At 44.1% G+C, this 27,896-nt stretch overlaps 1 protein-coding gene across 1 annotated transcript; it reads right to left on the minus strand.

Moving 5' to 3' along the window:
* Nucleotides 1–1,230: 1,230 nt before the first annotated feature.
* On the minus strand, nucleotides 1,231–4,330 carry HES1 (hes family bHLH transcription factor 1). The gene is made up of 4 exons (XM_068279321.1): nucleotides 4,058–4,330; nucleotides 3,854–3,949; nucleotides 3,140–3,227; nucleotides 1,231–2,729 (listed from the first exon to the last, which is right to left on the minus strand). Exons 1-4 carry the CDS (start codon nucleotides 4,160–4,162, stop codon nucleotides 2,215–2,217), a joined length of 804 nt encoding a protein of 267 aa, XP_068135422.1. The 5' UTR covers nucleotides 4,163–4,330; the 3' UTR covers nucleotides 1,231–2,214.
* Between the last annotated feature and the right edge of the window lie 23,566 nt (nucleotides 4,331–27,896).

Raw genomic sequence — 27,896 nt, forward strand, 5'->3', positions numbered from 1 at the left:
TTAACTTTTTAGCACCTTGCATTGGAAAAAGTACCACAAAGTAGGTAAAAAAGTACTGTCAAAATTATTCTGAGTATTTTCTTGCTTGCTGGGTTGTGAAAGTATCACCTAGGAGAAAACTCAGGTGAAAAAGTGAATTGCATATGGCCCTGGTGTTACAAATGCTGCAATTGGGCTGCATGTAATTGCAGTTGGAAAGGCACTGCTTGACAGGCACACAACTTAATTTCCCATGGAAAAGGGGCCTTATTAAAGTAACAAGCAGTAAAGAGCAGCACATTTTCACTAACTTAAAACATCTACCGTAATTAGCTGCATGTTTATTTTTTAATGTGCCCTTAATGAGTACTTAAACTTTGGGTATCTTTTATTTAAAAAAAACTCAAAAACTGGATATTCACCTATAGAGAGGAAAAGCTCTGGATTGCATAGCGCCTTCCCAGTCCTCTCTCTGGGTTCTCATCCCAGCACGGTTCCCCCCGTGAAATTACTCGATCTAAAGGTCGAATACGTCTTTGTCCCTCCTTGGGGAACATCTGGAAGTCCCCAAGTACTTCCAAAGACAAGCGATTTGTACTGCACATGAGTCAATGCTCGCTCAGTACGGATACGCCCGTCTTCAGCAGCACTCGGGGGCGCAAGTACTTCCAAAGACACAGAATATTAACAGGGACAGCGGGGGGACCGAGGGAATGGAGAGAGGATCAGGAAGGCTTTGTGGGTTCCAGAGCTGTTACTCTCCATAGGTGAAGATCTATGATTTTTACTTGTAATGGGAGAACTGAAGTGAACTATAAGGTAAAATAGGCAAAATAGTTTGCTTCAGTGTAAATTTGATTTTGAATTAAAAAATCAATGCAAGGGGGGGGGGGGGGATGGGGCGGGAGCTGCTGATTGTGAAATCCCTTATGCGGCCCAGCCTCATCCTGACTTTGCCTCCTGCTGCCCCCAGGTAAATTGAGTTTGAGACCCCTGATTTAGACAGTGCCAGAGACAGATATATACAGATGGTCCCCAACTTACTAACAGGTTCCATTTAGGGAGACTGTAAGTTAAATGATTTACTTAATTTCAGTCAACTCTGGATTTCAACACAGTATAAAAAATACTTTTTCGGTTGTTTACATATGTGTTTTAAACTTATTAGTTTATACAATACTGTAACATTTTACAACAAAATATTAATAAAAAACAGTATTGTACACTTTGTACATGATGACAACTTTTTCTGTATCTATGAAATGTAACTTGAGTTGTTTGTAAGTAGGGGGAATGCAAATATACATTTAAAATTGCCAGATCACTCAGTCTGATGAGAACTGTTACACAACATAGAGATTTACTCGTGTCTATGCCAACTCTGGCCACCTCAATGCTGGGCGCAAGCAAACCTTTTATGCCAGGTAGATTTTTTTTTTTTGTGAGATCAATTATTTCAAACAAGTCCAATCTGATTTCCAATTCACTTCTATACAAAATTGTTCGGAAATCAGATCAGATCTGTCGTAAATAATCGAACTGACAGTAAATCTGACAGAAAATCTCATTGTGTGTACCAAGCATAAATTTGTATGTTAAATCTTTATACATGTATGCAGCACAGGAGCTGCCCAAAAACATTCTATAGGTTCCCCTGCATACTACCAAGTCGTTTTTGTTTTTATATATAAATGCATGAAAACTGTACCGTAAGATTGTAACAACTCTGGCTACCTCTGGCGATAACTTAATCTCATCCAAACTTAACAGGTACATTGGATCCAATGTAACCATCCACTAAAGTTATCCAGTAACTCTCTAAACAGGAGAATTCAACAACTAAACTGTAAAGCATGTAGTTTAGCTTTTGATCATTTGCCCTGAAGTAGGATTTGTGTTATGGTGTGATGAAACCATTTGCATGACTTATAATAACAGCAGGAGAAATAGGTTATCTTCAAAATAATACATTATCCAGTTTTATTAATGACAAGTATAAACTTCCCAAATAGGAAGAAATGTTTAAGAGCACATTTTCATGTCTTTGGCATCATAAGAAAACTATTCCGTACAGAAATGAAATATTAAAGTAGCAATCTTATTATACAGGGGCGCATTCAATATGAACATCTCTTATTTACAAATGTAATAGTGCATTCTCGCTACAAAATGCTATTTGTAACTAATCATCTTTCTAAGCGAAAGTTCTCCACAGTCCTTAGCGTAGCAGTCCATTCACCAGGGCCTCCACACTGAGTCTGCAGTGATGGAGGGCATGACAGAGGGCGACACAGCAGCTGGCACTCCTGTGCCCACGTTGGAGTAGACAGGGATGACAGATCCATTGTGTGGGAAGGCTGGATTGGTGATCAGGAAGGCAAACTGTCCATCTGAGGCTGGCACTAGCTGAAAACCACCATAGACCTTTCCAGCTTCTACTGGCGGGCCACCCATCTTGCAAGGAACCCCACCCATGGGAGATGGACTTCCCTGGGGGGCATTTGCAGGAAGCTGAACCAGCGGCTGTCCAAAAGCAGGGTGGGGATTGGCAGCTGGTGGAATCTGGGGCTGCGTTGGGTAATTCATTGCATTAATCTGATTCATGCAGTTGGCTAGATGTCCCAATAGCCGAGTCCTGACGTCTGTATTGACCCCTTCACAAGTGGAGAGGAATCGAGTCACTTCATTCATGCACTCGCTAAATCCAGCTCTGTACTTGCCCAGAACGGTGGGGTCTGTGCTGAGAGCAGCTGCAGAGAGAAAGAGACACACTATTACCACACTGGATATAAAGCACACACACCCCATATCACACAATCCAGGGATTACATTACTATGCATACTTAGGATTACCTCCTTGCCCTTACAATTAGTCAGTGCGTAACTTAATAAGCGCACGCTCCACAGATCTAACGTATTGCATATGATAAATGCATCTCAGGACAGTTATTATCAGCATCCTGACTATCCCAGTATGATAGCTGGCCGTTCCCCCTCCTCCCCCTCCCAAGTAGTAACATGAGCTCCACGTAGAAACTATAAATAAGCCCAGACCGTGGGAAAGGCAGTGAGCGCCAGCCCAGTAGAATGTATCTGAATGCCATTCAAACCGCAGGCGGAAGTCTGGAAGAGATCAGCCAGAGAAGGGGGGAGTACTCACCAGTCATCTGAACTCTCTGCAAGTTCCGGAGGTGCTTCACTGTCATCTCCAAGATATCAGCCTTCTCCAGCTTGGAGTGCCTTGAGCTCTGGAAAGGAAAGCCTAGATTTAATGCTCAGCTCAACATGACAACCTGTCAAAACAGCCTGAATGATTGCTAAAGGTTACAGGGAGGGCTAGCTGCAAGATGTATCACTACAGCCTTCTTATGCTGGGAATACACCATACGTTTTTTCATCAGATAGATGGTTCGATAATTTCCGACACGTCCGATCTAATTTTCAATCGTTTTGCTGATCAATTTCTCATAGAAATGAATGGAAATAGATAAGAAAGATAACAGAATCCAAAAATCAAAATCAGAAATCGATCAGACAGAAAATTGACCGAAAAAATGCATCGTGTGTACCCAGCATTAGTCTGCACTACTGCAATATGGAGCAATGACTATGTCCTATACTCAGGCTATACTGGACCACAGCTGTAAATCTGTGATGAACGACCCACATTTTCAGCAATGTCTCATCCAGGAGGGCTAGTAATTTTTTTTTGTGAACTCCTTGTAAGTCCTTCCATGCATGTTAACCCCATTTATTTATTGTACAGCACTGTGTAATACATTGGTGCTTTATAAATATAATAAATAACAATAATAATAATAATGCATGGGCATACACTAAATGCCAGAGTATATATTGGCATGAAAATACTTACATCTTTTTTCAAGGCATCCAGGATGAGTGTTTTCAGCTGGCTCAGACTCTCATTGATTCTCGCTCTCCTTCTTTTCTCCATGATGGGTTTGGATGACTGTAAATAGCAAGAGACAGGCGGTGAGTGTCATTCTGCCAGAATACACATCGCATTATCCATCAGAACTATACATCCCATAAGAAGGCACACAGCAGCACTATTTACCTTTCTGTGCTCAGAGGCGGTTTTGGGTTTATCCGGGGTACTGGTCATGCTGGCTGGGGTGGCAGCCACAGGAGAAGAGTTTTTCTCCATCATGTCAGCTGGCATCTTCTGCAGTCACAGTAGTAGGTTTCCGAGTAGTCCGAATAATGGGAGCTACGTGTGAGCAATTGGGAGTGGGGCAATCCAGGAAGGAGGGAGGGAGGCACTGTGTCTGCACAGGGTGAGAGAGGTCCTGCTCTGCCTGGCTGGCTGCCGCGCTGTTACTGACTGCCCTTTCCTTGGCTCTGGCTTTATATACAGCTAACTGCACGCGAATGGCTCGTGTGAAACTTCCCAAACTTTCTTTCCCACAGTAACTTTCAGCCAATGGGAGAAAGGCACACGCGTGGGTTGCACCAGGCCATTGGCTGCGAGGCGTGCACGCAGAAGGCCAATGATAAGCCCTGGAGGGAGAGAAGGGCGGGCATCTGATAGCAACCTGTCAATCAGCAGCACTGCTTATTAACTCATTGTGAGCAGGAGCCAAATGTCCAGCAATCTCTCATCCTGGAGGGCTTGCATTGCAATACATCTTCTAAAGTCATACACCGTTATGTGTTATTTGAAATAAGAAAATACTATTAATAGCACTATCTATCTATCTATCTATCTATCTATCTATCTATCTATCTATCTATCTATCTATCTATCTATCTATCTATCTATCTATAATCTATCTATAGATAAATCTTCAACCATGCATGATATGCAGCAAGTTTTAAACTGAATTTTCAAAACTGGTCTGAGCCCCATCAGGCTGGGGTAACACTTGTCTCTGCAGAAAAGTATCCGTTTTCTGCAAAAAACTTTTCTGCGGGTTGTTCTGCGCTTGTCTTTTTTTCGGGTGCGTTTTATGTGAGTTTTTTTCATTCGTTTCCATTATGCATTTTTAATGAATAGTCATATTAGTCAAATGGAAAAAAATAATTTTCAAATAAATTTTCCCCTTTTTTTAAAAAACAAAAATTCATCGAAATCAACAAAAATTGCAGTGGATCGCAAGAATTGTTAAATTCCCATAGGGAAGCATTAAGCGTTTTTTACCGTTCAGTTTTTGTGCGGCCAAATGAGTAACGTTATGTGCGTTTCTGCATGCACTTTCCACTCTGCAGAAAAACCCATGCGATTCAAATAAGCAGGACCCCTGCCTTTCAATAAACATTAGGAATCTTTTAGGCTAGGTTTCCACTACCGTGGTGCGATTCCGGTGCGGAAAACGTGTAAATGAATCCGCATGAGGTTGCAGAATCGTTCGCGTTTGTATGCGGATTTTCATGTGGAAATGCTCGCGGTTTGTGGTAAGCGATTTTAACCATGTCAATGCCGGTATGCATTAACATGGGTTTTTACATGAAACTGCACACGAAAACGCATGGAAACCCGCAAGACAATGCTTGAAATTTCGCTATTAATTACATTACTGGCAATCGTGCGCTGGGTGTGTGCGGAGAGCGAATTCTGATGGCTGTGCAGATTTTTTTCCGCACAGCAAACCGTGCAGATTTTTGGGCTAGTGGAAACAGGACCATTGACTATAATTGGTTATGTGAATCTGCATGCACAAAACACACGCAGATTCGCTCTAGTGGAAACAGACCCATAAAACAAAAGTAGTCATTACTATGATCATAAAACATTTAGGGCTCGTTTCCACTATAGCGAATCCGCATGCGGGCACTGCATGCGGATTCGCATACTTAATGTTAGTGGATGGGGCTGTTTCCACGTGTGCGGCGGCGGCGGTGTTTTTCGGTGCGGGGAAAATCTGCACGACAGGGTCATGCAGATTCGCGTGCGGCAGGAATGCGGGCGAATCGCCGCTAATGTATTCAATAGGGAAATCGCATGCGGCTTTGTCATGCGGATTTCCCCGCGATTCCGCATGCGATTTCGCATGAAAGCCAATGGAACTTAACACAGGCAGTGACATGGTTAAATTCGCATGGCTCCTTGCCATGCGAAATCGCGGGTAAATCCGCATGGGGAAACGCAGCCGCATGCAATTTCTTCAGCGGTGGAATCCAGGCGATTCCGCACCGCTACAGTGGAAACGAGCCCTTATAAAGATGATAATAATACCAACTGATACTTGTATCAAGTTCCTAAACAGCCTAAAACCTGACTGGCTGCTCTCAACACATTCTCCACTATTTCTGGCAATAAAAGATACCGCTACAGAACTTCCCAGGGTCACAGAGAAGGAATAGTTCATGCATTATTATAGTTAGTGCATTATGATTATATTTAGTGCGTTATTATAGCTAGTGCATTATGATTACCCTCTAATGCCCCATTTGCTAGCACTGAATAATTCTGGAGATATAACCTGCAGCGTATAGAAGGTGTCATGAACTGGCCACTATAACGTTAGGAGACGGTATATGAAAGTTACAGTATAATAATGCTGTAGTATTAGAGCTGCAAGGCTTCAGCATCCTAATGAATATCTCTCCGAACACTGCGGCTCCACATTGCCGAGTCCAGCCATTGTCGCATTATATATGGCAAACTCTTCCATTAGCAGCAATACGTGTTTTATTGGTAGCTGTGTACACATTATGGTTCCTAGAGGAGTGAGTGGCGGGCAGCAGCAGAAGAGCGCAGTGCACACGATGGCTGCACAGCCACAGTCACTAGTGTTGTCCGGATCATGAACGATTCGGATCTTTGATCCGAATCTATTTTATGAGTCGATCATCCGAATCATCAAAATGAGTGATTCGGATGGGAAAAGGGGCGGGGCCAGTAGCGACACGCCCCCTCTCAGCGGGCAGCGGGGTCCTGGAAGCAGAGCAGAGATGGATGGCTCTGTTGGAGGGGACTCAGGGGAGGCAGCCTTGCAGGGACAGGTAGAGGGGACATGGGTGCCACTGCCAGATATGTGTAGAGCACACATACTGGCTGCAATGTGCTGCTCATTACAGGCTGGCTGTTCCGTAGTGCTGCACAGTGAACACATTGGAAGCTTTTGGCTCAGCACAGCTCAGTAACTTTGCAGACAGTGTGATTGCTGTGCAATAATCCTCCTGCACTTGGCACTAAACAGCTGCACTTATCTTCTGGGAATGCTTTCTTTCACTGTGCGACCTTTTCTTTCAAAGTATACAGATGAGCATATAGGTGAAATATATGTAAAGCATATGACTTCAGCATGTGGGTATTACGTGCAAACATTTCTGCTCTCTGCTCGTCCCTCCTCCCTTCTCTGTCCACTCCCTGCCCTCTGTCCATCTTCTCCCCTTCTCTGTGTGTCCACCCCCTCCCCTTCTCCTGTCCACAGACCTGTCCTGCTGTTCATTTCACCCCGAATGCTTCCGGTAGTAAAATGATCCGAGATTCGAATCAAAGATCCGGATCTTTTCAATGATCCGATTCGAATCATCCGGATCATTGAAAAGATCCGAACTTCCCATCTCTAACAGTCACACCGGCAGCCCGCCTGCCGCCCGGCATCAGCACTGCAGCGCGATGACACGGCCGCTGTGCGTGTCTCTTTAAGCCAGACTGCAGGCGGAGGGCGGGCCGCGGCCGGAGCACGTGCCAGGATGTTTTATTGCCGCTGTGGCTGAGGCTGGGCGGCTGGATGTGTGTGGGGAAGGGAGGGGGTGAGATGGTTTAGATTATGCCGGGAGAAGGCAAATAGCAGCTGCTGCCCTGAAGCCTGGGAAAACCACTCCCCTTGCGAGATAGATCAGGCTCATTGGAGAAGCACCAGCATGGCTGAACAGTCCCCGCATCTGGTGTAGGTGGCGCTAGCGAGCTGCACAGAATGACAGATTTTCGTGTGTAGTGCGGTGTCATTGGCTGCTGATCTATCGGATTATAACATATGAAGTGCTTCCCCGATATGCACAGAATTGTCTCTTCCTTTAGTGCTGTGATCCCCTGTCTTTGCATTTTCACAGGCATTTAGTAAATCTAGATGAGAAGCTGCAATTTTATTGCAGATAAATCTGATCTCAAAGCCTGACTGCTGTCACAGAGATGCAAGGGCTGCGCTCTGTAAGCTGTAGAAAGCCTGGTACACATACAACCTACAATTTTCACTTTAGATCCTATTCGGATCAGAGTTCCAATAATTGTTCCAATTGGACATCGATCAAAAAGACGTACACACAGAACGAAAGCCAGAATTCCAGCATGTCCTGCTTGCATCTGCTTCCAAGCCAGAAAGAGATCGATTTTGAGCTTAGGATTGGTTGCTGGCAATCAGACGTCTGTATATCTAATCCGTTTTTTCAATTGGAAGAAGGATCTTAAAGGAGTATCAGGCATTTACTAGTAAAATAAGGGCTGCTTACCCGGGGCTTCGTCCAGCCCCAAGCTCCCAGCATGTCCCTCGCCACAGATCTCCCCGCAGCCGTTCGCCGCCTCTGCCTCCCGGTCCACGGTGATGACGTCAGGCCAATCGTTTTTTCCGCTCGATTCTGCACTCGATTCTGCGCTTGATTCTCTTATCTTCGCTCGTTTTTCTTATCTATTTCCATTCACTTCTATGAGAAATTGAGCACAGAATCGATCCGAAGGAATATAGGACATGCCGGATATTATCTATCGGATCCATCCATCGAGCAGAAAATCGCACCGGCCGTGTGTACCCAGCATAAGGTTCATTCACACTATGAGTAGTGATGAGCTTGAATTTTGCATAATCATAATTTCGTATTGTAATTCGCAATTCTGATTCAAAATTGTAATGCAAAATTTTAGGAAAAATGTAATGTAGTTTCTAACAGTAATCAGGAACTGTAATTGCACATAATTGCATGTAATTTTGTGCCGACTTAAGCAGTCAATAGCAAAGGCCCCTTATATGCTATCTTCACCACTATCTTCAATATGGGAACAAGTCAAAAACTAATTTTTTAAAAAGACCTTGTAGTTTTTGAAAAAACGATTTTAAAAATGCAAAGGAAAATGGTTTTAAAAAGTACCAAAAAGTAGGTAGAAAAGTACTTCCAAAATTATTCTGAGCATTTTTTTTGCTTGCTGGTGAACTAAAAAGGCAAATGTAAAAAGGTTTTTTACATGTGTGCTGTAGTGGGCAAGATATATTACTGACTGTATAATCTTCATGAGATTTTTATTTGTCATTTGTTACAGGTAAGGCCCAGCTGACATTGACAGTAAAAAAAACAGTCCATTCGCGGATCGTAACGGAATGGATCGTAACAGAGGCGAATGGAAACAATGTTAACCTATGGAAGCGTTCACATCAGTCCATTCAAACAGATCCATTCTGCACAATCCGCTGAATATGAGCAAGTTTGGTGCTGCAGCAATTTTTCCGGACCGCTGAGCCCAGCAGAACGGAAACGGATGCTGAAGCACTGCATTGGGGGCAATGAGAAATAGTTCCCTATTAACTGTATTTGATGTCTACACTTTGATACCGTTTTTCCTCCGAGCAAGGGGGAATAACATTTTCGTTCTCTTCTTTATCTGGAAATTGAGTTCTTTTTGGGGTGGAGTAATGAAGGCAGATGCGCCCCTATCCCACTGCTTCCTCTCTGTTGCAGACTCTTTTTTTTTGTATTCACCTACCCAAACAACATGCTATGTTACTCTGACATCTACTCTGGACTTTATATACATATGTGGTAATACTGATCACTTTTTCATTATCTGTTCAATAAAAGATTTAACGAGAAACAGATCCTTTAAAGGCACTCCGAGCTCTAAAAAGAAACAAAATTGGTACTCACCTGGGGCTTTCTGCAGCCTATCGTAGGTCGGGAGGTCCCCTGGCGTGGTCCTGGCTCCTCTCCCGATCCCTCCGCCACATATCGCACCGCCGACACCCGGGCCGGGTATCGGGCTCCCACTTCCTGAACGGGGACGCTCTTCGTCATTACGACAGCCACTGCGCGGCGGCCTTCGTGACTAAATTGCGCATGCGCAGTACTGTCACGCCGGCCTCCGTGATGACGCGCAGTGGCCAGCATAATGACGAAGAGCTTCCCTGTTGAGGAAGTGGGAGCCCGACACCCGGCGCGGGTGTTCCTGGTGCGATATGCGGCGGAGGGACCGGGAGAGGAGCCAGGACCACGCCGGGGGACCTCCCAACCTACGGTAGGCTGCAGAAAGCCTCAGATGAGTACCAATTTCGTTTATTTTTAGAGGTCAGAATCCCTTTGATCACGCTGGCTAGAAAATGGACTGTTCTAGCCAGCAAAAATCTACTTTGGTGATGGGGGTCTGGGGGGATATGGGGAAACGGAACTGAACCGACAGATTGGAAATGGAACGGAAACAGATCCGTTCGATCCGTTCCATTTCACTCACTAAGGGCTTGTTCACACTAAGGGCGTTTTCGCCTTTTTTTAAGCGCTGGCAATTTAAAAGCGCTTGTGCAATGATTCTTATGAGATTGTTCACATCTGAGTGGTTCGATTCCATACACTCACCAAAGCGCTGCTTGGGGAGATTTGCCTCAATGGAAGGTATAGGGAAATCGCAAAAGGCTTGAAAAAGCGCTTTGTATAGCGATTTCCCCAGCGCTACATTGTATTTATTCTTTTCCGGGTCAAAGAGTTCACTTCCTGACCTGCGTCAAGAAGTGAAAAAATAAATCGCTCTGCAAAATCGTAGCGTGCAGGGAAGCGCCGGGAGGTGTTAAATAAAATCACTCACAAAAACGCAAACTGCTGGCATCAGCGATTGCGATTTTACATGTGAACAAAGCCTTTCTATGCTTTTGACTTAAAGCGGAATATAACCCTGCATTTCAACTTTGCTCTAAAACATTATTTACAGCATATTATATGCAAAAAGCATTTTTTTTAACTAGAACAGCATTGGAAGGGTTAAACACAGAGGTTTAAAGTTTGGTGGAGAGATATGCAGAAGTTTAGATTGTTACATTCTATTTAGTTATATGTATCTATTGAAAACTGTTACACACTCTTTGGCTGTCCTCCAACTCCTTCTCAGTCAGAGAGATGAGTCACATTCAACACTTAGATACATTTATGTAAACAAAATGTATCTATGTCAGCTTCTGATGCGTCTGCAGAAATCTCCAGGAACTTTAAAGCACTGTGTAACCCTTCCAATGCTGGTGTAGTAAAAAAAAATGCTGGTTGCATATAATATACTGTAAATAATGTTTTAGAGCAAAGTTGAAATGCAGGGTTATATTCCGCTTTAAGAAGTGAGGAAAATCTTCCTAGGGCCTCTTTCACATGGGGGGCTGGACAGGGTGCTCATCAGGCTTAAAGGTGCCCATACAGGTCCAATTTGATCTCTGACAGGTCTAATCTGATCTCTCATTGTTTTTCTGCTTGATTTTCTGATCATTTCTGTACAAAATCTATAAAAAAAGATCCAAAATCAGATCTGACCTGTGAGAAATTATCAATTTGACCTGTTGATCTGACGGGAAATTGCATGGTATGTACCAGGCATTAAGGTAGCCATACCCTAGCGTGATTTCACATCGATATACAGCAGATGTGAAATTATTAACGAAAATATTGACCAATCGACCATTTTCCATCTGACATTGGTCGATTCAGTCGATCTATCCAGACGGAAAATTTTGTTCAGTTGTCGGCAGCTCGGGAACATGTCGCTAGCAGCGTTCACTTCAGCGATGACCGACACAGCATAGCGGCTGCAATAATCTCACATGCCCAGCTGGTGTTGGTCCCCCGTCCTGCTGAAATCGATTGATTCAAAATCTGTGTGCAGTGTGTGGGCAGCCAATAGATTTGATCAGAGAGGGATCTATCTGTTGGTCGATCTGGTGGCTATTGACCATGACCAGTGTATGGCTACCTTTACATCTGCCAGTGACAGTTCAGGGCACCATTATCTCACATGAACAATTCAAATGCATCAGGAAACTCTTTTCACAACAGGCAATTGTGACCTGATGGGATAAACTGGTGATCAGTGGAGAACAAAAGCCTCACCTGCATTTGTCACCTTTGTCTTTTGTGTTTACAAGGAGCAATAATGAAGGTGTTAACCTAGGCGACAAATACTTGCTATATGCATGTAAACTCAAATGAAAATGACTTGCAATGTACTCAGAATTAACTACTGTCATTTTCAAGGACAGCTCAGCAGAATGGGTAATTATATGTGAAAAACACTTGCATCTCTTAGCCTAGGGTCTACATTTAGCAGGGGAGTGTGAAAAGAAAATAGCCTATTAATGCAAAAGGCAACAATGAAGCCAAGGCGAGAAGCACTGCTGGAAGTTAATGCTGTATTTGTGAAACAATGTGTTAATGGAAGGATCTCTCAGCAGCCTGGGTGTAAATGTAAATATCACAGATAAACAACATTACATTATTACAAGAATCACACAACTGTCACATGTGGCTGTAGAGTCATCCAATATATGAGCCGGGCTAATGTAAGGTGGCCATACATCAGGCAACTCGTGTGGCCAATCGACCATCCGATAAGATTATTTTAATCGGTGCCACCAAGAGCATGCCCGATCAATGATGAGACCAAATTTGGGCTGATATTGGTTGTAAGTATCTACCTGACATGCTGCAACATGTAGGGCTGACATGCTCCATAGGGTAGCAGCAGTAACAGTGTGCGATATCAGGTCGAATGGTGAACGGGACAGAACCCCCGGCGCTGTCCCCTCTAGTGTAAAATGTGTGATGTCGCACGCGCCCACGTTACACCGGCAACAACATGGGCTGCACGTCTGAAAGGAAGAGTGCAGGAACCTGCCACGTACACCAACAGGTAAAGCATGCTGCACAGGGCACCGGGGGCACATATTACACTGGGGGGACAGCGCCCCCAGTGTAAAATGTGGGTCGGCGAGGCGTGGATGTGTTGTCACAAGGCTGCAGTGTACGAGCAGCTGACAAATCTCTCTCCAATCAGATTTGATCAGAGAGAGATCTGTCTTGGTCGATCTTCCCAATTCCCATACATCGTCTGGTGTTCATCAGAATATACCGTGGCACCGCTGCATAATTTGGGCGCTGGATGGTGGTGCTGATAAGAAAATTGAAACAACTTTTCCAGCACTTTTGTGGCCAGAAACAGTCTGAGGGCTGGTGCGCACCAGAGCGGTTCATGAGCGTTTTTAAAAATGCTAGCGGTTTGAAAACCACTTGGGTAATGTATTTCAATGGGATGGTGCACACCAGAGCGGTTTGTTTTTTCCACAAACGCAAACTCGGGGGCTGCAGCATATTTAAGATTTCTGAGGCGTTTCTGCCTCAATGTTAAAGTATAGGAAGTTCAAAAACCGCTCTGAAAAACGCTAGATCAGAGCGGTTTTACAAGTGTTTTTTTTTACAGAAGCTGTTCAGTAACAGCTTTACTGTAACAATATATGAAATATGCTTCACAAAAACGCTCCAAAAAACGCTAGGCATGTTTAGAAAACCTCTCTAAGGGCCCTTTTCCACTACGGCGTTTGCGATGGCTGAATCGCAAAACCGCAAACCGCTAGTGATTTTTCAAATCGCTACAGTTTGCTTTTAACATAGGAATCGCGGTAGGTCATTTCCACTACCGCGATTCGTTTTTTACCTGATCGCGATCGCACAGCATAGCAAAATCGCGATCGCAAACGTCGGGAAATCGCCGGGAATTTTTTACCTTTTGCGATTCAGCAATCGCTAGCGTTCAGCGTGAACGCTAGCGATTGCTAGTGGAAAAGGGCCCTTAACATGCCTAGAATCACTCTGAAATCTGCTTAAAAAACCTCTAGTGTTTTGTGGATCTGCTAGAGGTTTTTGGTGTGCACTGGGCCTTTGTATGTTTTAAAATTTGCCTGCACATTGAGGTCTATGGAGGTTGGCATGTTCGCAAATATTTGCAGAAGTTTTAATTGGGCAAATTAACCTTATGTGTTATGTCTGATAGTCTGTAGCTGTATTTAAATATATTGGGAGACCAAGAAACATATCCTTAACCTCCTTGGCGGTATGAAAAATACCGCCAGGAGGGAGCGCAGCAGTTTTTAAAAAAAAAATTTTTTTTTTAATCATGTAGCGAGCCGAGGGCTCGCTACATGATAGCCGCTGCTGAGCGGCATCCCCCCGCCCGCTTCGATCGCCTTCGGCGATCTCCGATCAGGAAATCCCGTTCATAGAACGGGATTTCCTGGAGGGCTTCCCCCGTCGCCATGGCGACGGGGCGGGATGACGTCACCGACGTCACTGACGTCGGGACGTCATTGGGAGTCCCGGGCCACCCCTCGGCGCTGCCTGGCACTGATTGGCCAGGCAGCGCTGGGGTCTGGGGGGGGGGGCACGCGCCGCAGCAGATAGCGGCGATCGGGCAGGGGCCGGCGGCGATCAGAGTGCTGGGTTACCGCCAAGGAGGTTAAAGGTGTGCCACTTCACCAAAAGTCACCATATGTAAATACAGGGATATATAAAATAATCAAAAAATATGTGAGGAAACCAAAAAGTTGAAGATGTTTTAATATACAAAAAAAGTGTCAAAAAGGTTCACAATTCTTCAATAGATCCATCCATAGAAGTAGGCCTATAGTGAACAATAAAGTGCAAAATTATGATAGGGATGACATCTCATGTCATCTGGACAAAGATAAAGCCAGGAGTCAACACCCTTCGCAAAAAGGACACGCCGCACATAGGCAGGACGATCCAGGGCTGCTCCGGATTGTCCTGCCTTTGTACGATATGTCCTTTCTGAAGGCCAGGTGCAGCTTGCGGGCCCAGTTGGACAGCGCTGCTCTGACTCATTCAAACAGCATGAGCCACACAGCTGGACACAGAGGGAACTTTTGCTGGTGCTATGGTTTGAAAAGGTATAGAATACAAATTACCTTCATATTGATACTAATGTAATAATTCACAGGACAGGAGCGCGCTCGCTCCCCCGCGTCTCCAATCAGCACTCACGTCGGGACACAGAAGCGAGCACGCTCCTGTCCTGTGACAGCGCAGTGCAGTATGTATGGGTGTGGAGTCACCAAAGTTGCCCAGGATAATGGGACTGACCGGAGAGTCAGCGGCGGGAGACGGAGGGGAACAGGAGGTGCGGTGAGTATTTGATTATTGCCCCCTACCCAGTAAAGCTTCCGTGTTTACCAGAGCCTTTATTATATTTGCTGCAGAAATCGTGCCCATATGCTGTTCCTGAATCCTGCACTGAGGAGCTCCTAAAGGCAACATTGAATCTCAGCTCCTTGTAGTGTGTTTCTAGGCTGGTAATTGGAAACTCAGGCTCAGGGGAAGCCCTGTGTGTCAGTGCTCATACTGTTCTCATTAGTGTAATAAAGAGTGAGACTGACTGGGTTAGGAACTGAGTTCAGCTTCTTTCTAATGTCTTAATTCTCCTTAAAAAGGAACTGTACTGAAAAAAATTTAATTAATTCAACTTTGCTCTTTTTTTTTCTTTTCTTTTTAATATTTATTTATAAATTGTTTATTCAGTGTTTGTCCATTGTAAAATCTTTTCTCACCCTCTCCTCAGCCTGAAATTTATCACAGGTGGTGACATCTTTACTGCTGGCAGGTGTATCTCTGCGGAATGTTTGTTTACTGTGTGTTTCCGAAGCCGGTAAAATAATAATACCTGGTCTCCCAGAGTACACTGGAAGGAGAATTCTGTGTATATAAACAGGCTAGGCTGTGACATTACTGGAATGGAACGGGTATATACCAATGTACAGCTGTAGTGTTTCTGATGCTGGAAACCGTGGATCAGCCTCGGAAGAAGCACCGCCGTGTGAAATGGCTGTTAGGCTACCGTTTTTGCCCTGCACCCACCACCACCACCCTCTGATATGGTAGGACAAAGCACAAGTTGTTTGTACATGACTTTTGCACCTGCCTCATAGAATGCAAGAAATTTACATGTTGTGATTCATATCACACTGAAAACACGATTAAATCTGAATCAACTGCAGTGCCTGATGGAACTTTTTTTTTTCTCTGATGATCCATGTAAAATAATAATACCTGGTCTCCCAGAGTACACTGGAAGGAGAATTCTGTGTATCTAAACAGGCTGGGCTGTGACATCACTGGGATGGAAGGGGTATATACCAATGTACAGCTGTAGTGTTTCTGATGCTGGAAACCAGGATAATTAACGCAAAATTGGGCATCCCTAATAGTTTACTACATTCAGTAGATTTTAAGCTCACAAGTGCAGTGCTCTCTCACCAGGGGCGTAGCAATAGGGGGTGCAGAGGTAGCGACCGCATCGGGGCCCTTGGGCCAGAGGGGCCCCGAAGGGCCCTCCCTCAACTACAGTATTAGCTCTCTATTGGTCCTGTGCTCATAATAATCACTTCTATAGATACTTTGAGTAGTGGTAATCATTAACAAACTGTTCCCCATCCCCTTCTTACACCTCTGACACTGTAGTTGCCATTGGAAGGTTTTGGTGCACCGTATTAATTGCTATGTATAGAGTGCTTGGGGGGCCCCATTGTAAAACTTGCATCGGGGCCCAGAGCTCCTTAGCTACGCCACTGTCTCTCACCCATTTGTGTCTCACATTTTAATTTGACCAATTCTATATTTTGTATATTGGTGTATACCATTGTCTGTATTATGTACCCCATGTTTGTTTTTCACAATGTACTGCGTCATGGAATATGTTGGCGCTTCATAAATCAATAATAATAATTCTACTATATGTTTTCTTTCTGGTTAAACTTGATGGACGGATGTCTTTTTTCACCACGCTATGGGGTTGATTCACTAAACCGCGCTAACGCATAGCACGACAATGCTATGTGTTTAGCGCGTAATATAATGCGCGTGAACGTTTACGCTGTCAGAATCCACTCTGTTGGCCTTGATTCCCTGGACTGCTTTGCCTCCTATGCAGCTTGCATAGTTCAGGCCAGGGAAAAGAGTACTTTCTGTCAGTTTGCAAGGCTGACTGATTTGCATCCACTTATCTTGCAAATCTGCTTGTCTGCTTCCTTTGAGGGCCCGTTTCCACTATCGCGAATCCGCATGCGTTGCCCGCATGCGGATTCGCACAGTCAGTACAAGTGGATGGGACTGTTTACACTTGTGCGTTTCCCCGCACGTTTTTCTGTGCAGAAAAAATCTGCAGGGTAGGGCCCTCAGAATTCGCCTGCGTGTGGAATGCAGGCGAATCGCACGCAATGTATTTAATAGGGAAATCGCATGCGTTTTCCCCATGCGTTTTTTGCCGCGATTTCGCATAGGTATTAATGTTAATTTACACAGGCAGTGACATGGTTAAATTCGCATACAGCCTTACCTATGCGAAATCGCATGCGAAATCGCGGCAAAAAACGCATGCGGAATCGCACCCGCATGCGCTTTGCCTGCGGTGATTCGCCGGCGATTCCGCAACGCTATAGTGGAAACGGGCCCTGAAGGGTTCTAGTATAAATGTCACTTCCTCCCAGAATTCCTCGCTCGACATAGTTTCTGATTAGGGAAACTTACCTTGTAGCCTCAGCCTCTGTTGTATCTTGTTGCGAATATTCTAGTGTAGTTAATTATTAGGTAGTGCATTTTGCACTTCCTATAGTGCTGTCAGGTTCTGTTTTATTTGTACTGTTTATTCCTGTTCTGTCTTGTCTTAAGGTGCGTACACACATGCGACTATAGTCGTTTGTAACGATCGTTCCCCGATCTTTACCAACGACGATCGTTACAAAAAACGAACCAACGACTATTAAGGCAAACGACGAACGAGGCAAATCGCTACAAAACAAAGTTCTGTCTTGGCGGATTTTTACCACCGACGATCGTTAGCAAAAGTGGTACATCGTTGGAAACGATCGTTCGTACCAGGCTGGACATGCGCATTTCTCTTTTTCTCCAAGGAACTTTACAATTTTATGCGCAGGCGCATTAAGTGCTTTTACGTGGTGTAACGTTCGTTCTAACGATGTGATCGTTACACACTTTTTACAACTAACTTTACTTCGGTCGTTCTTTCGTCAATTAAAAGATCGTTCGTCGTTGACAACGAACGATCGTTGTCGCATGTGTGTACGTAGCATAAGCGATTGTACTGTCACCTGCGGTGGCTGACAGTGAATCGTTTGGTCTCGCTCCTAGATCGCGTTCGCCCTAGCGGTAGAGGCGGTGGATCTCCCTTGTCTGACTCTTGGAGTATAACCTTAGCTGCGGTTGCTATTGGTTGCTCCTTCAGTCTGTCTTGTCTAGCATGAACGCTTGCTGTTGTCTGGGGTGAGGCAACCGATTAGCAAGCGTTCGCGTTATTTGTCTGTCGTCATTTTCTGTGTTCATTTGTTAGTTAGGGTTGGTATGTTTTGTCACTGTTGCGGTTATCGTGCGGTGGCCGTACCGTTAATGCGCTTGTCTCTGTTGCGCATATCGTGCGGGGACCGCGTTTAGCTAGTTCATTTGTTATTTTTCTTGACGTTCAGATTGGGGTTCTTTGCTGTGTCTTCCTTACTCAGTTCACGCTCTGTCTTTACTCAGTCTTGTGTTGCTGATAGCAATCGCTTCTCTTGCGATTAGCTTTCTCACTCTGGTCTGCTGTGATGTGATATGTCTACCGTCGCGGGGTGTCGACTAGATTGGTGGACATTCATGTTGTCTGTCTCTGTCTTTGCTTTATTCTAATGGCCCATACTCACGAGGGACTTTTGTCGCCTCAACACGCGGCGCGCGCGTGTTGCGGCGACAGGTCGCCCGTGAGTATGGGCCGTCGCACACGCGCGCACCCCGAACTGTCGCCCGCCGCTCATGTCGCCATGCGATTGAAACTTTCAATCGCATGGCGACAGTCGCCGCTGTCCCCCCGCCGCAACTGTCGCTAGTCCGCGTGAGTACGCGGACTAGCGACAGCAACCTCCATGTAGGTACATGGAGCTTCCGGCGAGGGGAGGAGGAACGTCAGCGACAGCTTCCGCCTTGCCGCTGGTCCCTCTTCCGCGTGTGTACGCGGAGGGACCTGGCGAGAAGCTGTCGCCGGCCTGTCGCCCACACGCTCACGTGTGCTGGCGACAGGCCACATTTCTCGCCCGTGAGTATGGGCCATAAGATGTTGCTTTGTTGCTCAGTTTGGCTTATCAGGCAATTTCAATCTGGCATCTGTGGTTGTACAGGGGACTTGTTCCTCTGTACTCCACAGTTCCATCTGCTGGTTGGAATTTTCCTCTGTTGTCCTATCTTGCTTAATCGTGCAATTTCAATCTGTGGCTGTGCAGAGGGTTTATTCTTCTGCACTCCACAGCTCCATCTGCTGGTTGGAATTCTCCTCTACAAATCTATACTGGGTACTTTGCTTCTGTGACTGTGACGATTTCCTTCTGCTTCAGCACACGTGGTGTGCGCTGGGTGGAAATCGCCCACAGATCGTTACATACGCGTGTAAAGATTTATTAGAGCGCGCTAAACAGATTTTCGCGCGTTAATGCGCGCATTTTGCCGTGTTACCGTGCGAAGAACTTTATTAGCACGCGCACATGAATCTTTACGCGCATAAACCTTCATGCACGTTACATTGTGTGCTAAACGCATAGCATGATTGTGCTATGCGTTAGCACGGTTTAATGAATTAAGCCCCATGTTTCTATGTCACTGTGATGCCTCTGATGGTATGAAACTCAGCATTTCTTCTTTGCTCTAAAACATTATTTACAGCATGAAATCTACTACCACTAAAAAAAATTGTAGCAGAACAGCATTCAAACAGTTAAACACAGCACTTTGTTCTTCACTGGAAAGCTCCTTGCTCTCTGGCTACATCCAAAGAGGTGATACCATGATCTTTTCTTTACATTCCTTTGTTAGATACATTTTTTATACAGCCACCAGCATGCTGAAACTGAACTGCACTGAGCTGAGAAGCAGAGAGAGGTGAGAAATGATCACTAGATAGATTTGAATATACAAATACAGCAGCTATTCAATAAAATGCAATGGCAGCTTTCAGAGCAGATAAACTGTACTTTGGGAACTTGTATTTTGTAAACAGACAATATTACTTGTGCACAAAAGCAAATACTGTAACTGAATGGGTAATAACTTTCAGGTTAAAAAGGAAAGAAAAAAAAGCTTTTCTTTAACCACTTCAGCCTTCATTCATTTTTTACCTTATGCATCCGAGCAATTTTCACCTCCCATTCATTTGCCAATAACTTTATCACTACTTATCACAATTAATTGATCTATATCTTGTATTTCCACCACCAATTAGGCTTTCTTTGGGTGGTACATTTTGTTAAGAATGATTTTTTTCTAAATGCATTTTAACAGGAATATTAAGAAAAAAATGGGAAACAGTTTTCGGCCATTATAGCTTTAAAAAAATACATGCTACCATAATTAAAACCCACACATTTTATTTGCCCAGTTGTCCCGGTTATTACACCATTTAAATTATGTCTCTATCACAATGTATGGGTGCCAATATTTTATTTGGAAGTAAAGGTGCATTTTTTCAGTTTTGCATCCATCACTATTTACAAGCTTATAATTTAAAAAATATTGGTAATGTACCCTCTTGACATGCATATTTAAAAAGTTCAGACCCTTAGGTAACTATTTATGTTTTTTTTCTTTTTAAATTGTAATTTTTTTTCAGATACAAATTTTATTTGGGTATTTTTCGGGTGTGGGAGGTAAAAAGTTAATTTAAATGTAATTTATTGTGTTATCTGTGCAAAAAAATGTATGTGCACGTAGTTTTACTATTTGGCTACAAGATGGCCATAGTGTTTTTCTTTTTCCTATCCTGTGAGCTTACAGAAACTACAAGGAGGACATGATTTTTTTTTTCAGAAAGACTGCCGCCTCTGAAAAGAAGCCGTTGGTTTTTCTACCAGGGACAATGAATGGGAAGGATGTTACCATTCATTGATCTCCGGGCTACTGGGGGCGGCACAGGATCGCGCCGACGAGTACACGATCACGCACAGGCGTGCAGCAGCTTTTTGGACATGAAATTCACGTCCAAAAGGCGAAAATGGTTAATAACAGTAGTTGACTGGAACCTGGTTTGATAGATATCTTACAAGCTCATTATGCAGCACTCAAAACAAAATAGCCTGTAGTTGGAAGACTCCAGAAATCCAGAAATAATATAATAGGCAGATTGCCCCTAAACAACATAATTAAGCACTGTGTAACCCTCAAATAATCTAATTAGACAGATTGTCTCCGCAGACAACATGATTAGGCAGCTTGCTAAGTGCCCCCATAAACTTAGGGCACAAGGTATTTCTAAATCGCATAAATAAGCGGGGTCCCCCAAATATAATTAAGTAGTGCTCCTTTCAAATCATGTCAGGCATGGTCCATGGGATGATTTCTCTTGCACTGCCTCCTACACACTGGAAGTGGGGCTATCCACTATCATAGAAGGATCGGGGCACCATTCAAAGTATTGGAGACAGAGGTCCCAAATACTTTGCTTTTCCCTGGAAATGCCACTGGGGAATGCTGATATAAAGCAACATCACAGAAAATTCAGTGGGTAATGAAAGTGCATGGGATCGCCTGTGCTGTGATTTTATAAGGCCAGCTATATTAGGAAGATATAAGGAGGTGACACAACCCAAAGGGAAGAATTCTTTCTTGGTCTTTTCGGATACCCATGGGGAGGAAACAAGCTTCCACTGCCCGGTAATGGGAAGTCTATCAGCTGCTAGTTGACTGAGTAGTTATCTGGGCTTGTATGGATTGATCACTCGCAATGATATACCAGTATATATATTAGCGAATTTGTATATAAGCAAATTTATTCATTTTTAAAAGCAGATTGAAACGTAAAAGTTTGGAACAAACAAACACTTCTGGGCCCTTATGACCTGATAGTGCATGTAATATATCAAGGCACTGTCTTCTCATCCAACTGCTGCTCACCCTTTGTTTTGTTTATTAGGACTGTTATCTGAAAAATAAAACTTTTTATATTTGTTTTTTAAAATTACAGTTTAATTGTATTAGGAGTCAGAGTCTCTACGTTTTTAAAAAATCCAACTCCAGCTACCCAGTAATGGCTGCTGACTCCATGACTTCACATCCCTGTATAACACATTTCAAGGTTTCCTTCAATATGGTATGAGGCATCTTAAAGAGGACAGCCATACTATCTCAGAAAAAAAAAATATCAGTAGATAAATACTTGCTCTACTCACATAACATATGTATTGCTCTGTCCACATTTTGATTTTAGGGATTTTTCCACAGTAAAAAAAGAGAAAATCCTTCTTAGCAGTTGTCATTTTAACTGTGGCTATACTGAAGCCAATCCTGATGTGATTTCCTCCCTTAAGGTGCGTACACACGCACTACCAGCGCAACGACGGGTCCGCCGGACCCTTCCGCTGGGAGGTCTTTTAGCCGACAGTAGTGCGTGTGTACGTGCTGTCGGGGGACTGATAAGGCTGTTTATGAACCCGCTCAGCGGATCGTTCATAAACAGCCTTATCAGTCCGCCAACAGTGCGTACACACGCGCTACCGTCGGCTAAAGACCGCCCAGCGGGAGGGTCCAGCGGACCTTTCGTTGCCGCTGGTAGTGTGTGTGTACGCACCTTTACTCTCCTCTGCCTGATTTTCCCACCCTTCACTATAGAAAGTGCATTGTCTCAGCATAAAAAATATTGGCCAATTAGAGAGGAACAGAGGTGTGGGAGGGGAAAACATTAGGAAAAGAGGCTTCAGCCAATCAGGCTGCATTACTTAAGTCTGAGGGGAAGTAGAGAAGCAAAAAATGACAACCCAGCATGCCTGGCAACTTCCTTTTTGTGTACCAAATTTTGTGTATACCAAATAAGAGTCAAGTAAACTGGGGAATTATCATTTATCAAGAAGAAAAGTAATAGTGATTTTAACTTTGGACATGGGCGTAGGGCCCGCGGTCGCTGGGGTCGCCGTGGCGACCGGGCCCGCCTCCTAAAGAGGCAAGGGAGGGGTCCGGGGGCCTGGACCCCCCAGGTGTTAAAATCTGGCTCCCGGAGGCAGAGCAGGATCCTGCAGCGCAGCGGAGCAGCCAGTTTCTCCCGGAGGCAGAGCAGGGCTACGGCAAGATGGCTGCCGAAGCCCTGCACTAGAGACTATTTGTGTCTCCAGTACAGGGCTTCGGGCGCCATCTTGCCGTAGCCCTGCACTCTGCCTGTCAGCGAGGGAGAAACTGGCTGCAGGAGAGGATCGTCGCTGGAGGAGCTGCACGGGGGAGGCTGGCTGCACGTCGGGGAGCTCACGTCAGAGGCTGCTCAGGTGAGTGAATTTTTTTTATTTGTACAACAGGTTTATTTTCTGGTGACTGACTGTCCCCACATAACGATTATTCTCTGGTGACTGTCCCCACATAATGATTATTCTCTGGTGACTGTCCCCACATAACGATTATTCTCTGGTGACTGTCCCCACATAACGATTATTCTCTGGTGACTGTCCCCACATAACGATTATTCTCTGGTGACTGCTCCCCACATAACGATTATTCTCTGGTGACTGTCCCCACATAACGATTATTCTCTGGTGACTGTCCCCACATAACAATTATTCTCTGGTGACTGCCCCCACATAACAATTATTCTCTGGTGACTGCCCCCACATAACGATTATTCTCTGGTGACTGTCCCCAAATAACGATTATTGTCTGGTGACTGCTCCCACATAACGATTATTCTCTGGTGACTGTCCCCACATAACGATTATTCTCTGGTGACTGTCCCCACATAACGATTATTCTCTGGTGACTGTCCCCACATAACGATTATTTTCTGGTGACTGCTCCCCACATAACGATTATTCTCTGGTGACTGTCCCCACATAACGATTATTCTCTGGTGACTGTCCCCACATAACGATTATTCTCTGGTGACTGTCCCCACATAACGATTATTCTCTGGTGACTGCTCCCCACATAACGATTATTTTCTGGTGACTGCTCCCCACATAACAATTATTTTCTGGTGACTGCTCCCCACATAACGATTATTTTCTGGTTACTGCCCCCACATAACGATTATTTTCTGGTGACTGTCCCCACATAACGATTATTTTCTGGTGACTGCCCCCACATAACGATTATTTTCTGGTGAATGCCCCCACATTGCGTTTATTTTCTGGTGAATGCCCCCACATTGCTTTTTTTTTGGTGAATGCCCCCACATTGCGTTTATTTTCTGGTGAAAGCTCCCACATTGCGTTTATTTTCTGGTGAAAGCTCCCACATTGTGTTTATCTTCTGGTGAAAGCTCCCACATTGCGTTTATTTTCTGGTGAAAGCTCCCACATTGCATTTATTTTCTGGTGAATGCTCCCCACATAGCGATTATTTTCTGGTGCCTGCTCCCCACATTGCGTTTTTTTTCTGGTGCCTGCTCCCCACATTGCGTTTATTTTCTGGTGAATGCTCCCACATTGCGTTTATTTTCTGGTGAATGCTGCGCACATAACGATTATTTTCTGGTGAATGCTGTGCACATAATTATTATCTGGTGAATGCTGCGCACATAACAATTATCATCTGGTGAATGCTGCGCACATAACTATTATTTTCTGGTGAATGCTGCGCACATAACAATTTTCTGGTGAATGCTGCGCACATAATTATTATCTGGTGAATGCTGCGCACATAACAATTATTTTCTGGTGAATGCTGCGCACATAACTATTATTTTCTGGTGAATGCTGCGCACATAACTATTATTTTCTGGTGAATGTTGCGCACATAACAATTTTCTGGTGAATGCTGCGCACATAATTATTTTCTGGTGAATGCTGCGCACATAACAATTATTTTCTGGTGAATGCTGCGCACATAACAATTTTCTGGTGAATGCTGCGCACATCATTATTTTCTGGTGAATGCTGCGCACATAACGATTTTCTGGTAAATGCTGCGCACATAATAATTATTATCGGGTGAATGCTGCGCACATAACGATTATTTTTCTTCAGACTGGCATCTTGCTACTAATTGTCCTATTTACTCTGGGTGCTGCGTATGTTTGCAAATTGAACGTGGCAGCCATGCTGCTGGAGAGCGGAATTGATATAGCCATGCCATGCACAGCTATGGGGATTTGGATATGTGTGTGCTTGGGGTGTTGCGAGGGGGGGGGGGGCTGTTGTTGCCGGGAGGGGCCTTCATCCAGATTCCGCATCGGGGCCCAAAGGTTTCTAGCTACGCCACTGACTTTGGATTGCCTGGTTAGCATCCTTATCACTTGTTTACCAGATAAAAATAAAGTATTGTTTTTTAAATTTTATGCCCGACAGTTACACTTTAGCACTTTTTTCATACACTGTGAAGGGAAAATTTCCATGCAAAGATAATCATTCAAGTGATATCATTGTGAACTTTACATCGTAAAGTCTCACGATCTCTGAATTTTTAGTCTTTGTTGTTGTTATAGCTTTAAGATACTCATTATTTTTAGAAATGTATTTCATTAATGAAATGCAATTATAAAAAATGTGCATTAATAAATTGCAAAAACTGTCTGTTTATTTGCAATATAAAATTGTAAAATATTTGTTGCAATAGATTGCAGTTGGCCAGCTCCTCATCGCTGACAGCCTACAACTTCTTGCATACCCCCTTCTAAGGACCAGCCCTGAGGCAGGTCATGTGATGCCCACAGTGACACAATCTTTATGATGTGGAGGTGGGTCCAACTATAATCTCCATCACAACCATGACTCCCTAGCGACGGACAGTTAATGGACAGGTTGTCTGTCTTTAGGGTATGGGGATTGTAGTCAGATAAGCCCTTCCACTTCCATACTGCGCTGCTGAAGAGGTGGTATAGGGGGATAATGAGCAGACTTGAGTCTGTTTATAATGAGTAGCTGTGGACACTAAATCTGTTGCAATTTGAATATTGCAGTTTTTTAATGCACTTTTTTTTCTCTGAATTTTCTTCCACTAAGAAATGCTGCAATGCAATCACCTTTGTGCTGGGAATACACGGTTCGTTTTTGCCTTCGTTTAAACCTTCGATTCGTTCGGTAAACGAATCGAGTGTTGAAAACGTATGTGAAAATAGTCATAATCTCATTATAGTTTCGATTAATAGACCCCAAAAACGAACGACTAGTGATCAAACATGTTTGATATTATCTCTCTTTATCCATCTAATCGAGCCATTGGTAGGCTTGATGGCTGTTCAGATCGATTATATATTCGTTTATGCTAGTCCGTCCCTGTAAAAAGGGATTTTCGTTTCGTTTCTTTGCAGCCTTCGATCATTGGAAAAACGAAACCATCAGAATCGAAAAAAAAAAGAAACCGTGGGTGGTGATATTAACCGTATGACCGATTATTTCGGGATCGAAAAGGACAAAAGGCACAATCGAAACGAAGGTTTAAACGAAGGCAAAAACGAACCGTGTATTCCCAGCATTGGGCATACATCATAATTGCAGGGCATTTGCAATTTCCAATGAGAAAAAAAAAAACAGTAAAATAGTGGCGCTATTGCTATGCAGCAGGCATGACGATTGCGATTGGGAACAATTACAGTGGGTTGCAAAAGTATTCGGCCCCCTTGAAGTTTTTCACATTTTGTCACATTACTGCCACAAACATGCATCAATTTTATTGGAATTCCACATGAAAGACCAATACAAAGTGGTGCACACGTGAGAAGTGGATCGAAAATCATACATCATTCCAAACATTTTTTACAAATAAATAACTGCAAAGTGGGGTGTGTGTAATTATTCGGCCCCCTGAGTCAATACTTTGTAGAACCACCTTTTGCTGCAATTACAGCTGCCAGTCTTTTAGGGTATGTCTCTACCAGCTTTGCAAATCTAGAGACTGAAATTTTTGCCCAATTTTCTTTGCAAAACAGCTCCAGCTCAGTCAGATTAGATGGACAGCATTTGTGAACAGCAGTTTTCAGATCTTGCCACAGATTCTCGATTGGATTTAGATCTGGACTTTGATTGGGCCATTTTAACACATAGATATGTTTTGTTTTAAACCATTCCATTGTTGCCCCGGCTTTATGTTTAGGGTCATTGTCCTACTGGAAGGTCAACCTCCGCCCCAGTCTCAAGTCTTTTGCAGTCTCCAAGAGGTTTTCTTCCAAGTTTGCCCTGTATTTGGCTCCATCCATCTTCCCATCAACTCTGACCAGCTTCCCTGTCCCTGCTGAAGAGATGCACCCCCCCCCCAAGCATGATGCTGCCACCACCATATTTGACAGTGGGGATGGTGTGTTCAGAGTGTTCAGTTCAGTGTTAGTTTTCTGCCACACATAGCATTTTGCATTTTGGCCGAAAAGTTCCATTTTGGTCTCATCTGGCCAGAGCACCTTCTTCCACATGGTTGCTGTGTCCCCCACATGGCTTGTGGCAAACTGCAAACGGGACTTCTTATGCTTTTCTGTTAACAATGCCTTTCTTCTTGCCACTCTTCCATAAAGGCCAACTTTGTACAGTGCATGACTAATAGTTATCCTATGGACAGAGTCTCCCACATGAGCTGTAAATCTCTGCAGCTCTTCCACAGTCACCATGGGCCTCTTGACTGCATTTCTGATCAGCGCTCTCCTTGTTCGGCCTGCGAGTTTAGGTGGATGGCCTTGTCTTGGTAGGTGTACAGTTGTGCCATACTCCTTCCATTTCTGAATGATTGCTTGAACAGTGCTCCGTGGGATGTTCAAGGCTTTGGAAATCTTTTTGTAGCCTAAGCCTGCTTTAAATTTCTCAATAACTTGATCCCTGACCTGTCTTGTGTGTTATTTGGACTTCACGGTGTTGTTGCTCCCAATATTCTCTTAGACAACCTCTGAGGCCCTCACAGAGCAGCTGAATTTGTACTGAGATTAGATTACACACAGGTGCACTCTATTTAGTCATTAGCACTCATCAGGCAATGTCTATAGGCAACTGACTGCACTC

This window comes from Hyperolius riggenbachi, chromosome 4, assembly GCF_040937935.1.
Source record: "Hyperolius riggenbachi isolate aHypRig1 chromosome 4, aHypRig1.pri, whole genome shotgun sequence".
NCBI lineage: Eukaryota > Metazoa > Chordata > Amphibia > Anura > Hyperoliidae > Hyperolius > Hyperolius riggenbachi.